This window comes from Microcaecilia unicolor, chromosome 7 (assembly GCF_901765095.1).
Source record: "Microcaecilia unicolor chromosome 7, aMicUni1.1, whole genome shotgun sequence".
In the NCBI taxonomy this organism is placed as follows: domain Eukaryota; kingdom Metazoa; phylum Chordata; class Amphibia; order Gymnophiona; family Siphonopidae; genus Microcaecilia; species Microcaecilia unicolor.
Window position 1 is genome coordinate 200,722,127 of NC_044037.1, and position 15,681 is coordinate 200,737,807.

At 41.3% G+C, this 15,681-nt stretch overlaps 1 protein-coding gene across 1 annotated transcript in view; it reads left to right on the forward strand.

Annotated features, from left to right (window-relative positions):
• Positions 1–15,681, forward strand: part of DNAH7 (dynein axonemal heavy chain 7) — a 525,690-nt gene that overhangs the window by 431,252 nt on the left and 78,757 nt on the right. The window contains 3 exon segments of the mRNA XM_030210108.1: positions 4,835–4,961; positions 7,242–7,436; positions 13,687–13,776. Of these exon segments, the coding sequence (XP_030065968.1) occupies positions 4,835–4,961; positions 7,242–7,436; positions 13,687–13,776 (412 nt within the window).

Genomic DNA, 15,681 nt, shown 5'->3' on the forward strand with positions numbered 1-15,681 from the left:
CAGTTCGGCACTGGATCCTTCACAGGCTGTCCCTGTCCTGGCTCCTAAGCTAGTGCCGTTGCCTACCTTCAACGAGTGGTACTGAATCATGCTCAGGGAGGAGCTGGCACAGATACTACACTTGCATACCACTCAGGCATTAAGAGTGCTTGCCCCAGCTTTGGCTCAGCCCCAGATTTTTCTTGCTGTTCCTACCTTGCCTGTGGAGCAGTCTTTGATGCCACCACCCCGATGGGTGTCAATGTTGACCCATGCAGTACTTCTTTTGACATTGGGGGAGGAAGCTTCCCCCGAGTCTGAGGGGTCCATTTGACATTTTTTCTCTTTCCATGTCTGACATCTACCTTCCCTCTGTGTTCCCTGTTCACTGTCTCCCTCTGTGCCCCTTTTTCTATCCTCCCCATGTTCCTATCCATTCCCCTGTCCAGCTTGCTTCCTCTGTGTTCTGCATCATCCTTTTTCCAGCATTGCCCTTCTGTCTCCAGCATTGCTTCTCGGTGTCCTTGTCTCTATGCTCTCTCCCAATCCAGCATCTCTTCTCCATGTCTCTGTCTCTCCCCATGTCCAGCATTGCTTCACTGTGTCTGTCTCTCTGCTCCTTCCCATGCAGTATCTCTTCATATTTCTGTCCCACCCTAGAGCCAGCATCTCTCATGCTTTCTCCCTTAACCCCCTCCCCACCCAGTATCCCTTTTACTCTCTTCCCTATCTTCCTTCCCGAGCCAACATCTCTCATACACTCCCTTATCCCCTCTCCCGAGCTGGCATCTGTCACCCCTCCCCCCCATAATACGGTCCCTCCATTGCGTGTCTGGCATTTGTTCTAACCCAACTCACTTTCCCCTCCTGCGGGTACAGCATTTCTCTGGCTCTACAACTCCCTCCCTCCCTCAACTCTCTGTGGGTCCAGCATTTCTGTTTTCACCCTCTGGGTCCTGCAAAGTTTTCTATATGCAGATGACATCACATTATTAATGCCAATTGAAGATTGACTGAGTGATATTCATTTTAAGGTTGAGTATTATGTTAACATTGTGAAACAATGGGTAGTCTCTCATAAGCTGAAATTGAATTTAGATAAAACTAAGTTCTTGTAATTTAATTCCACCCAGTCAGCATGGTGTCAAAGTTTACTAATTAATGGTTCATGCTTTCCAGTAGAGACAGATTTAACAGTTTTGGGAATGACTTTAGACTCTAAATTATCATTTGAGAAACAGGTTACTTTATTGACAAAGAAAGTTTTTCTTTGCGTACAAAGACTAAGAAGAATTAAGCATTGTTTTGAGGGTCCGCAGTTCAAACTGGTGGTACAAGCATTAATACTGAGTCAGCTGGATTATTGCAATACTAGTAAAAAAGGCCCGTTTCCGTAACAAATGAAACGGGCTCTAGCAAGGTTTTCCTCGGAGTGTGTATGTTTGAGAGAGTGTGTGTGAGAGTGACTGTGTGAGAGATAGACGGAGTGAATGTGCGAGTGTGTGTGTGTGTGACATAGAGTGAGGCTGTGTGAGAGTGTGTCTGTGAGATTGAGAGTGTGTGTGTGAGAAAGAATGAGAGTGTGCGGCAGGGGCCCCCCCTCCATCTCCCGCCCTCCTTCCCTCCCATCTTCCCTCCCCCCTCCCAGCTTCAGGGTCGTGGTCCCCCCTCCCTCTGCCTTTCAGGGTCATGGCCCCCCTCCCTCCCTCCCTCCCACTCCCACGTTCAGGTTGCCTCCCTCCCACTCCCACGTTCAGGCTGGCTCCTTCCCTCCCTTCCTCCCACCCACGTTCAGGCTGGCTGGCTGGCTCTCTCCCACCCTCCGATGTTCAGTCTGCCTGCCTGTCTCCCTCCGTCCCTCCCTCGCACGTTCAGGCTGGCTCGGGGCGATGGTAGTCCTCCCTTCTTTCTTTTAAAGGTTGTTCGCATAGGTTCGCGATGCGTCTGACATCAGGTTTCGTTGCGTAGCAACGGGTGAGCGATCCGATTCGTTGAATGTCATTGCTCCGCTTCGACGTCATCACGTTGTGACGCGAGGGCAGGGCTGACACTCATGGAGGAACAGCGATCTACACAACTACAAATTTAGAACGTTTGGAGATTTGAGGCTTCATTAGAACGTTGGAGGTGAGTTTTATATAGAGAGATGTCATATGTAGGATGTAATCGTATACTCCTGAAAAAGATGCAAACTTTGCAGAATACAGCAGTTAGGTTGATCTATGATACAGGAAGATTTGACAGTGTAACACCAGTCTGGATTGAGGCTCTTGCTTACCCATCTGTAAGATACTGCATGGTTTGGCTCCTCAGTACAGTCCCACCTCCTGCTCCTGCGGTATGCCCGACCAGTGGAAGTGAACTGTGAAGATGTATTGCAGTATTCTTTAATACAGGTCTCATATCCCACCACAAAAAAACCCCAAAAAACAAAAAACAAAATGATGGCTGGGGCCACCAATGATGTCTTGTTGGCCTTGCATTGAAGAACACAGAAATAGACCTTATAGTGTTCATATACTAGGCAGGTGGGGAAAATTTTTATAAAGCTGTTTCTTCATGTATAGCCTTTTAGAAAATTGTATGATCTCACATACACATGAAGTATGTGATCAGAAAAGATTATTGTAATGTAAATGCATGTCACATTTGTGTTGTAGTTTAACAAAAAAATTAGGGTTTTCATTATGCATTTGGGAATCAGATTTTATATGTTTTATTAGCATAAAGAGGCTGATTATATAAAGGTTTCTCTGCATGTCAAACTTGTTTTATATACAGAACATTCCACAGTGATATCTGTTCATATTAGTATATGTGCAAATAAGATGACACATATGTGTTCTACATGTAGGTATTTTGGGAGGTATAGTTTGGGCAGAGCAGGGTTGTAGTTGTCGTATATGTGCATATTTTAAAATGTGTGTCATGAAATGCCTAGCCACCCACTTGGGGTTACCCCACAGCCACTTGGAGGGTCTACCCCAGCACATCTCAGGTCCACCTGCACCATCCCGGTTGTGCTCTACATTAGCACCCTCCTCCTACTGACTGGGTCACAACCACCTCTGGGCGAGTCTCCCTCTCTCCAGTTATCCCCAGTGATTTCTAGGTTACTGGAGCCAGTGGTCCCACAGTTCCTAGAAAGCACTCACAGACCCAACACACAAACCACCAAGATTCTTTATCAGTTCAGACAAACAGGGTGAACAAACAATTATGTTTATTCTCTTAAAAATATTGAACAGTGGAACAAAATAGTGCAATTGGCAAACAATAACAGGTAACTGAAATATGGATCAATTATAACACTAACTAAACACTTACATACTTCCTAGAAAGTACCTAGGGAGATCAGGGTATATATTGGTTCATAGAGCTTCAGGAAAGAGATCTCTTTCTCCTTCTGGACTGAAGCTGAGGTAACAACCAGCAACAACTGGGTAATTTCAAACACCAAGTCAATCAGAGCCCAGAGCAGTTAAGTTTCAAATAAAAACTGATTTTTGCTTCCTGTTTGTGTCAAACTAAAGAGAAAACATTCAGGAGTCCTTTTACTAAGCTGCATAAGCGTCTACGTGTGCCCAATGCATGCCAAAATGGAGTTACCGCCTGACTACTGCATGGCTCTTGTGGTAATTTCATTTTTGGCGCGCGTCCGATATGCGCATCTGAAAAATGTATTTTCGGACACACGTAACAGATGCGTGCCAAGTGGCATTTGATGCGCCTAGGTCATTACCGCCCGGATTCTTTACCGCTAGGTCAATGGCTGGTGGTAAGGTCTCAGACCCAAAATGGATGCGCAGCAATTTTGATTTTGCCGCACGTCCATTTTCGAAAAAAAAGAGGCCTTTTTCACAGGCACGCTGAAAAATGGATTGGTGTGCGCCCAAAACCCATGCTTATACTACTGCAAGCCATTTTTTAGCGCGCCTTTGTAAAAGGACCCCTCAGTTCTCTGTAACAGCTTTACAGTAAAGAAACACCACCTGCTGGCCAAATTGGAGAAATACACTTCAGAACATAATCAATGAAGGAAAATATCCAATACATTTTACAGGCTTAAAACACTGTCTCTTCACAATGTTCAAATACACAGGGAGAGTACATAGACATATTTACATCTGCCTTGGAGCAGATCCAATCTTTCACTTAAGAACCAATATGCATTACCATAACGTATTCTTCTCTTACATGTATGTATTCTTCTCTACCATGTATGTATGTATTTTAATGCAACACCTTTTGTAACCCTGCTACCCAGAAATGGCAATCACCATGACGGCAAATGTAAGCCACATTGAGCCTGCGAATTGGAGGGAAAATGTGGGATACAAATGCTACAAATAATAATAATAATAATATAAATACGTATGCCAGCATTTATGTGTTATTAGGGCTGGATCTGGAAATTATTGTAAAGGCACATGCCTTTAGAAAATAGGCTTAAGATAAGTGCCTTTTTTGAGACATTGGTGTCCTGTTTTACAGTCAGGACCAACGATATTTGCAGGATTTTCCTTATGATACATGGAAGGATTCCATTAGCTCTACTTATTTTGTAATTGCAGTGAGAAAGGGAGATGTTTGTTGCTCATCCTGATTAATTATATTTTGAGTTATCTTTCTCAATAGGTTGTAGCTTATTAAAATAAAAGAGAGTTCTTTTGTCTATTTTCTTTTATTTTGCTAGCAGTTAGCACCAGGAGCTAGTAAGGACACTGGGCTGTTTAATTATGTACTAGAAAATGTAATAGAATAAAGCTGAATATGTGACATAATCTTTCTTAAATGCACAAAATTTCAAATAACATTCCATTTTTAAAATGTTTCAATTATCTCTTATTTAAAGGCTGCAGATTTTGAAGGACCATTTTACCTACTCACTTTATGTTAATATATGCCGTTCACTCTTTGAAAAAGATAAACTGCTATTTTCCTTCTGCCTGAATGTGAACCTTCTGAAGCATAACAAAATGGTCAGTATGTCAAATCATATACAATAATAATTTTCTATAAATTAGATGGCTTATTGTCATTCCCAGTGGTTTTTAACAACAGGCTTTCGTCCTGCCTTGCAATTTGGGGGGGGGGGGGGGCAGGGGATGCAGAGGTCGACTGGGGGGGTGGGGGGCAATGCATTACACTCTCTCCTTCCCCCCTCATGTCAGAGCTCCCATTAAACCATAAGACCCCCATTAAACAAAAAATCTTTAAAAGTTTTAGAATAAAGACAGGGCTGGACAGACTTCTGTGGTCTATGCTGTAGCTGAGTCACCCTTCCAGGACCCAGCTGGGGCTGACCCTGTTTAGCTTCCTTCCAAGCACAGCGACTGTTCGGTCCCACACCTCAATGGATGTCCCTCTGATCTGGCCTCACGCCCAGGGAGTCCTCTGCTTGTCCAATTTCCTTCTTGTTCCTTTCACAAATGCACACCCAAAAGCTGGTGTTCTTATAAAAAGTTTTTATTTTGTCTTTCTTTTCTCAATACAGTATAATACTCTTCTCTTTAATTCAAGCACAACCGAAAGCTTCCCTGCCCTCTCTGTCTGTGTCCCGCCTTCCTCTGATGTCATTTCCTTTCGGGCGGGACGCTGAGAGGGCAGGGAAGCGAAGCAGATGGAGAGACGAGCGTGCCTGCTTGTTTTTTTTTTTTTACTACTGGTGCCAGTCGTCGTCGTCGTCATTTGGGGGGGCATTGCCCCCCTCTCCCCCCCCAGTCTGCGCCCATGCTGTCATGTTTTAAACAGAGTCCTTCCCCAATGCCTCAGTTTTCCTCCTCCAGTCTTCCACCACCGTTTTAATGCAGCTGCCAGGAAACCTCTCACTGTATCTTTCTCCGTCAGGGCCAGAGCAGCAATTTCCATGCTCTCCTCCTCAGTAACTTCCATTTTATCCTCATCACTAGCCTCCTCCACCCCAAACCTCCCCAGCTGTCCCGTATTACCCTCATCAGAAATCATCTCCCAGTCCTCCACCCCATCTCCTAATTTCTGCATAGCTCTTCTGGGAAGAGAGGGTTCCTGGGATTGATAGTTCCTTCCTCGCTTCCCCACTTCAGTTGGCCATTCAGCCACCAGAGGGCGAGCTCTCCGTATACTAGGAACTTGATATTGAAACTTTCTCTGTCGGTACTCCCCTGCTCTCTGCAACCCTTGCTCCCATGGTTTCCTTGTTCCCCTATCACCTGCCCCCTCACAATGCTCTGAAAATAGCATGGACAAATCAAGTTTAGGTATACATATGTTGTATCACCTCATACCTTATTTAATGAGTTTATCTTCTCGGGCAGACTGGATGGATCGTACAGGTCTTTATCTGCCATCATCTACTATGTTACTTGTTACATATACCCTCGAGGAAAGGAGGAACAGGGAGATATGATACAGACATTCAAATACTTGAAAGGTATTAATATACAAACAAATCTTTTTCGGAGAGGGGAAGCTGTAGAACAAGAGGACCTAAATTAAGGTTGCATGGTGATAAATTTAGGAGTGACATCAGAAAATACTTTGTTATGGAAAGTGTGGTGGATGCCTGGAATACCATTCCAGGGAAGTGGTGGGGAGAAAAAGAGTGACAGAATTAAAAAATGTGTGAGATTTAAAAAAAAAAAAAGAAAAGAGGATCCACCAAATAAAACTCTATTTGTGCCAATATGGAGTGGTCATAAGAAATCCCAATTTAATCAAATAATTTATTAATAATTACTGTGGTAGTCAAAAGGCCTCATATTAATGTCTTGGGGATCAATCATGTCACCGACTAAAAACCTTCCATCAAAGATAAATTATGATCCTTAACAATGACGAGTACCTCACCAAATTCTGTGCCAAAGACAATATAATTTAGAGACTACAAAAAGATTTATTTAAAGCTGCTATAAACTGAGACCATCTCTAGGAAAAAATAACTAAAATCACCAAAACAAAAAGGTTTTAATGAATTCTGTTAGACCAATTTGTAATACAATGGTCCAAATCCTATCTTTTTATATGAAAGGATAAAAACGTTACAGAAGTTCAAACGAAATTTTGCAGACTGTATATGGACCAATGACATGAAAAATTGGTCATTCTCAACATTTTGGATTCACTACTTTAGTCATCTTTCCCCAGAGCCAGTCACAATTGATACTATAGCATTACAAAAAACATTTTTGAAATTATGAAAAGAATAATCCATAGACCTGGCATGCACATTTTTGTTCATTCCCTATGCATATTGTTTTTGTTAATGCTGTTTTCCATTGTAGATTGATGAGACTGAGTGGAAATTCCTGCTAACTGGGGGGATTGGGCTAGATAATCCCTATTCCAATCCTTGCACCTGGCTTCCCCAGAAATCTTGGGATGAAATATGCCGACTAGATGACTTGCCACAGTTTAAAGGCATTCGTAAGGAATTTATGAGACTTAAGGATGGATGGAAAACAGTATACGACAGTATGGTATGTAAGGAGTAAAAGACATTCTACTTGCTTAATTTTATAGGCAGTATTGGTTACAACGATAGAAGGCTCCTTTTTTAAAGCAGCGCTAGTGATTAGCGGTGCGCTGAATGCGAAGAACCCTTTGTATTCAGCACACATTAATCGGTAGCGCCAATTTGTAAAAGCAGCCCATAATGGTGTGCTGCCAATTTATTGGCAAGAGTCTCTTGCCAGCTTTGATCTACTTTAAGTTGTGTGAAATTAATTTGAGAAGGGTATAGCATAAATCCCTGTGAGTCCGGCCCAATGCCACCACAGCAGTGGATTTTAGTCTGTGAGCAGCTTAAAGGTGAATTATGAAAGATAGAACCACTAGGAAAATGCAAAGTAAAATGTAGGATTGTCAGACAGTAATTTACTGAGATTGCTTTCACTTTAGAAATATTATCAGCCCTGGCTGTGATACTAGCAATTGAAAACTATTAGATCTGGGATTATTTGATGTGGTTGTCAGTCTATTGTTGTAATATCCTTTTTTAGGTCCCAGATAGATGAAAGTTGGGAACTATTGCATAACAGAATTTGAGGATTTGCAGTTAAGGAAGATATGCACTACTAATTTATGCATTTATCCTTTCATTTTTAACTTTTATCTTTATATGGGCATATAGTAACAGTTTAATAGAATTTTAATTTATTTGTTTATTGCAACACTTAATAAAAAGGAATTTGGTATTTGAATAACTGTTAGTATTATGTGCATTAGAGCTAAAATACAATTATATTGAAATATATTTACCCTTTATGTGTAAGTTATATTTAAGACCTAGGATGTGTTTTCATCCAAAATGTTTATTTAAATCAGTGTCCGTTCTTTGACATTGAGTGAATACATTTATGAGTTATATTATATCTGTTGCCCAAAGCAGAGCCTGTCAATTTTCCAGTTTGAGTATAATTTTTCTTCGGGCAGTCTACCTTTGACTTCCTAGCCTTATCTCCCAAATACTTTTCCTTTTGGCAAATGGAGATCCAGAAACACAGCTGTATTTTCGAATTCAGATGCCAAATTAACAACTGGACATCTGGATGCACTGTTTATGTAAATGTACAAATGTACATGAGAGTCCAGGACCCTACTGTAGGAGACTGTACATGTATAAACCCCCAGATTCTACATATGGCACTCAAAGTTACTTGCACAAATTTGAGCACGTGCCCAATTTGTGTGTGTAACTTGAGTAACGAGCCAATTGGTGCTGATAATTGGGTGCTAACAATCAATTATTAACGCTGCTTTGTAACACTTTCGATTTACCCGCGCATCTCCCTAGGTGATATTCTGTAAAGATGTGCACATAAATCTTTCAGGGTACAACTGAAAAGGGGGCACGGCTATGGGAGGGACATGGGCGGGCCAGGAGCACTCACTAAAGATGCGCACACTGTTATAAAATTCGGGAGTTCTGCACCTAATTCACATGCAAGGATTTATACCAAGTTTCACTTGGTGTAAATCCTCTTGCTCAGAGTTGGGCATGGATCCTGGCACTATGCACTATTCTACAAACAGTGCCCAACTCAGGGGTCCTTTTACAAAGGTGCGCTGAAAAATGGCCTGCAGTAGTGTAGATGCGTGCTTTGGGTGTGCACAGAATCATTTCTCAGCACACCTACAAAAAATGCCTTTTTTTGCCGAAAATGGACATGCGGCAAAATCAGAATTGCCATGTGTCCATTTTGGGTCTGAGACCTTACTGCAAGCCATAGACCTAGCAGTAAAGAATTTGGGCAGTAATGACCTATGTGTGTCAGATGCATATTGGATGTGCACCAAAATTGAAATTATCGCAAGGGCCACGCGGTAACTGGGCAGTAACTCCAATTTGGCACGTGTTGGGTGCACGTAGGCACCTACATGGCTTAGTAAAAGGGGCCCTCAAAGCACCATTTGTAGAATAGCTCTCAGCGCTCATTTTTTTCAGCAGCAAAATGTGGGTGCCATTTAGTGAATGTAGTCCAAAATGTGTATTGGATGTGTAAAGTCCATTATATAGTCCATTCTTATGGGAGGAGCTTTCTCAAATCTATAAGGAGCTCTATGGAAAAGTTGTATAAGGTTTATTTATAGCAGCCTTCATTGAAGAGGTTGTTCTGGAGGATTTCAGGAGGTTTTTAGAAGAGGCAATGTGAATGCTGAAGAGATTCTGCACTCATCACGTACATCCCATAGGAAGGCGTGTGTTGTAAATAATGTGCCTTCTTCAGAAAAAAGTGACACCCTTCACAAATAGTGTGCACTATGTGTGAAGAATGTGCAGTCTTTCCAGTATTACAAAATACATAAATAAAATGAAAATTCCCATAAACAACATGGGAAACAAAATGAAAATATTATAGCTGCACACCTTTAAAAATCTAGAAAAGGAAAGTGACCCAGATGTGTAGGTGGTCACAAGTACAAATGGACTGCGGCCCAGCACAGGCAGAGGAAGGGGGTTATGGGGAGGGAGGGGTGAGGGGAGAGGGAGGTAGGCAACGGCTAATAGGTTTAAGGAAGTTAGGTCAGAAATAGAAAAGGGGGAGGTAGCAAGGATAAGAAAAGGACTGGGGGCTAGATGCACTAAACTTAACGAGCCATTAACGAGCAAGTAGTAAACCCTGGCATGCACTAAAGGCTTCTCCCAGTCATTTTCTGATCACGGTAGCAGCTAACAAAAACGGAATGCAGATGAGCAAATTAGTATTATAATGTGTAGAAACCATATTGTAATGAGATGCACTACCATTTTCCGATTCCCTTACCGTGGAAACCCCTAACGGGAGGTCTGCACCTCTCATTGGGGCTGCTATGAGGGAATCGGAAAGAAAAAAAAACATCCAAGTGCTCGTCAGGGACGTCTAACACGAGCTGGACGTCTTCCTACAGTTTTTGTGATGGGCGTCCTTCTTGGACGTGTTTTTCTTATATGCAATTAGGAAGGACTTCTCTGAAGAAAAAAAAAAAGGACGTCCCTGTTTTTTTTACCTGCCTAAACTGACCACAAGCACAGGTCTCTCAACAGTCCCTGCCAAGGTTGTTTTCAGCTTGCGCCTCCCCCCCCCCCCCAAGATCAGAACGTGCGAGGACGTCCAAATCAAAACTTTTTGGATGTCCCTCCCTCCAGGTCTCTCTCAGCCAATTCCCACCGTGTTTAGCCATTTTTGCCTGCTGCTCCAATGGCTCACCCACCCCATTTTCAAGGAGATAGGGCTTTCATTGCAGCATTCCACAGGTGGTGGGTCCTAGCCTGATAAAGTACACAGAAGTATGTTGCAGACCAAAGCAATGTCAAAGGTCAAGTGGATGTGGTACCTTGCTAGCAGTGGCGTGAATGATGTCTAAGGCTAAGGGCAGTTCCCCTCTTGTACGGAGAGGGGCCAGTGCCAGAGTAAATGTTGGTCAGCAGTGCCTACTTCAGACTTGGATGGAATGAGGAGGCTGAAGGCTTCAAGAAAGAGAGTCAACAGTTGTGAGGGATGCTTTTATGGCAAATCTGGAATGTTAAGCACTAGGGCATGTCGGCGATACATGCCCCAGGTGGAGCAGAAAATTGACATTGTAACTAAGGCAAATAGAGAGATTCAAAAGGCTAGGCCACCTTGCCCCAAATACTCTAGATAGAAATCGAGTCATATATCTAATTGCTTAATCACTGTAAGATGTATGCATGAATGCAATTGCTTGCTAATGTGAGTGTATTTACATATTTAAATTGCAGAATTCTGCGGCCATAATAAATTCCACCCTTTTCTCGGTTAAGTTTTCAAGTGTGGATATGTTGTGTATGTTTTGGCATTAAAGGAGAGTGCTGAAGTGCAGCCTGTCCAGTTTGTGCTAAAATAAATAAATGTGTATTCCCCATTTCAGAAGGGGAATGCGTGTCTGTGTGCAAACAGATCGATGTCAGGATTTACACATGGGATGTCTAGGTTTCAGAAAAGTGCTCATATTGAGCAGCATTTCACTGGGGGGATTAGGGGAGGTCACCTCCTTAATCATGCCTATGTTTGATGCCCATCTCCCCTTCACTAAAGCAAAATCTAAAATGGCTGATGTAAATGTGTATATTCCAGCACATACATGTGTGTTCTTCTATTTGAGAACATACATGTGTATGTGCCAACATTTATGGCTCTAAAATAGATGCTCCCATTACATTAATGGATCCTGATCTAGAATACTAGCGGAACTTGAGACATTCTGATCTTGACATCTCAATTCCAATTTGTATATTCTTTCTAAAATGTCACTCAGTTTTAGTAAAGTGCATGTTCAGAGGCAAAATTATATTAATTAGTAAATACAAATGCTAATACATGCTTCCATTTGGTCTACCATGTTGTATGTATATTTAGGCCAACACCCACAGAAGGTGATCTCTCCACAGGAGAAACGAAAGCCAAAACATACAAACAGTGGATCCAAAAGAGTCCTCTCACAAGTGGTGTTTTCTTAAACAAGGTCTTTATTTCAAATCAATAAAAGCAACCCTTTGATTTGTTTAAGAAAACACCACTTGTGAGAGGACTCTTTTGGATCCACTGTTTTTGTGTTTTGGTATGTATATTTAGGACCAAGAAAGGTATCTAGGTGTCGTCGTTGATGATACGTTGAAACCTTCTGCTCAGTGTGCTGCTGTGGCTAAGAAAGCAAATAGAATGTTAGGTATTATTAGGAAAGGAATGGAAAACAAAAATGAGGATGTTATAATGCCTTTGTATCGTTCCATGGTGCGATACAAAGGCATTGTGTTCAGTTCTGGTCGCCGCATCTCAAAAAAGATATAGTGGAATTAGAAAAGGTGCAGAGAAGGGCGACGAAAATGATAAAAGGGATGGGACGACTTCCCTATGAGGAAAGGCTAAAGCGGCTAGGGCTCTTCAGCTTGGAGAAAAGGCGGCTGAGGGGAGTTATGATAGAGGTCTATAAAATAATGAGTGGAGTTGAACGGGTAGATGTGAAGCATCTGTTCACGCTTTCCAAAAATACTAGGACTAGGGGGCATGTGATGAACCTACAATGTAGTAAATTTAAAACAAATCGGAGAAAATGTTTCTTCACTCAACGTGTAATTAAACTCTGGAATTCGTTGCCAGAGAATGTGGTAAAGGCAGTTAGCGGAGTTTTAAAAAGTTTTGGACGGCTTCCTAAAGGAAAAGTCCATAGACCGTTATTAAATGGACTTGGGGAAAATCCACTATTTCTGGGATAAGCAGTATAAAATGTTTTGTACATTTTTGGGACCTTGCCGGGTATTTATTACCTGGATTGGCCACTGTTGGAAACAGGATGCTGGGCTCGATGGACCTTTGGTCTTTCCCAGTATGGCAATACTTATGTAGGGTTGTCAAGGTGTAGTGAAAGTCAAGCTTTAATCACACCTTGATTTACCACAGGTGTCACCAACTGACACAAGCAGTGTTATTCTACTGCCCTGGGAGCATCGGGCCACATCTTAAAGGGGCCATCTACGCTGTCAGACCAATCATTCTCCTTCCATCAGGCCTCCCCCTTCCCCCCCCCGATCAAGACCCCCCCCCCCCAATAGAACCCTCTCAATCAAGAACCCCTATCCCCTGATCAATACCCCATATCCCAAAAGAAGCCCTCTTCCTCTGGCCCGACACACACCTCTGGTGCTCCAACGGGTCTCAGGGCAAGAGTGATCCCTAGTCACTCCTGCTCTTGCTGGTGCTGGGTTCAAAATGGCACCAATGATGTCTAGTAGAATAAGTCTTTCGGTACTACTGCTAGGGTTCAGGTTGGCGTATACGGTCAAGAAGTCCTCTTAGCTGGAGTTATTTTTCCAGCTAAAGCATGGCTTGTTCTGTTCACTACAAACTGTGTTATGGATTTTACATAGTAATTAAGTGTTTTGCATACTTTGCTTTTCATTATAATGTGCCCTGTGGTGATCTAAAGAAAATTGTTAGGACACCAAATCTTTTGTAAGAGCCCTTTAATGTGTGTTAAGGCGCAAATAATGCACAGTATAGCCATAATGCAGCTTGATAGCTACCTACCTTATATCCACTTGCTTTTTCAGCTAAGAGTTGAAAGCTTTTAAACTATTTCCCTTTCATCCGCTTTTCAATTTTTCAAGTAAATAATCTAATCTGGACTTTATTACAGTGATGCACAGCAGGCCATTCTCAACATTTCAGTATGCTGAAAGTATTCAGGAGAGTGACAAATAAAACTAACACTCTGGATTGCTACTTCTAGGAGCCACATCACGAGTCTTTGCCATCAGAGTGGGATAATATCGGACAGTTCCAGAGGCTGCTTATCATTCGCTGCCTGAGACCTGACAAAGTAAGTGGTACCATGCTCAGAATACTCAGCATGTAGCTCCAAGTATTGTCTTAAACCCATCTGTTTCTTGAAAATAATGGAAAGTAATTGAAACTTGGATTTATGAACTGTTGTACTGTTTTAGCAGCAAGAGAAAAAGCACAAACACAACCAAACTCAAAAGTGGATTCAGTGGAAGCATAACCCTGAGTTAAAATCAACTGTTCAACATTATAGGGCAGGTTTCTATAGGAAAGCACAAGAACAGCACAGCAGAGCTTCTGAAACTGAAATTTACATATTATATTTGTAAATGTCTTTATATAGTTTTCCTTTTCCAAAATAGAAAAAAACTATATTTTACAAGCAATCATATAACATGGTGTTCTGTGAAAGAAATGCACTTGGAATAATTTTGCTAACGTTCAGAAGTAAGTTTTAGTGGGATAAGTCTTACAATTAAGCATGTTAAAAAGCTGAGATTGTCAGGTTTTGAAAATTACATTTTTCTTTTCTAACAATGAGGAGAGTCCACAAATAAGGTGAATTTGCAATGCTTTGAAGCTATACTCAAATTTAATTTATTTATGGATTACCCCTCCTGGATTTCTCAAAATATCTTGGACCTCTTTCTAACAATTTTGATCAAATTGTTAGATCTGCTTGTTTTCCTAATATTGTTTTTCTATTTTTGTAGTATGAAATAAAGTTGTTCACTTGTTATTATGGCTATATCCTAACTTATAATCATGGGTGTGGCTATGTAGGATGAAATTTCCCAAATTTTCAGCAATACGGTCTCTTAAGGAAAGAACTAAAATTTTGAAAAATATAACATTGATTTTGAAGGTAATTTTAGAAGATTTGCATGGCTTATCCATGCCATTTGAATCCATTGATTTCTACTCATGAAAAGTCATTCATTTGATGTTATTATCCCAATCCGTCCTTTATACTATCAGATGTTACATGGACAGCTGTTCCATGGTCTGACCATTTTTTAAAATCTCAATTCAATGTATATATTTACATGACTTCTAATTACAATAAACAAGCTAAACCTATCATTAAAACTAGAGGGAAGATAGATATAGACAGATTTTGGAATACAGTTTCTGATCACATTAATCTGCACCAAACTGATCCTGTTATAATGAAATCTGAATGGGATTTAATTATTGAAATTTTTCTGAATACCATCGCTCCTGTGAGAATTCAGAAAGTCAGGTCTGCTAGGTCTAGCCCCTCATTTACAGACTTACTAAAGAATTTAAAGCAGATCTGTAGACGCTTGGAAAAAAAGCTAGAGGAAAAATCAAATTCCTTCTGCTAAGCTCAAACAGTAAAAGGCTTTAAGGTTTTACAAATTTCATGTTGCAGAGGTCAAAAAGGCTTATTATGCTAAAGTCATGGGTACTGATCCAGGTGATCCCAAAAAACTGTTTCATTTAGTAGGTAACCTTCTTTTTTTACCGGATGCTGACATACAGATGATTAATACAGAACCTAAAGCTCAGGAATTGGCAGACTTTTTCCACATAAAATTCAGATGATTTGTGATGACTTTAGAGTAAAAAAGTAAGATACGGGTATTAGTTTCCCAATCATTAGGATCAGATACAGATTCAGAGACAGGCATTGCTGTCAATCAACAATGGGATGCTTTTTAAACCTATTTCGGTAAATGATCTCCAACCTATGTTTTCAAAACGTTCAACTTTTCAGTGATATTAGGGAAACTCCCTCCAGAGATGGGCCGCATTGCACTTACTCCCACACCTAAATCCCCGAACTTGGATCTCTCTCTCACATCCAGCTTTAAACCTATAGGGCCAGATTCCATATAAGATGCCTAAAAAATCCACTTGGTAAACATTTCCGCCTAAGCATATTCTACAAGCGATGCCTAGATTTAGGCACAGTATC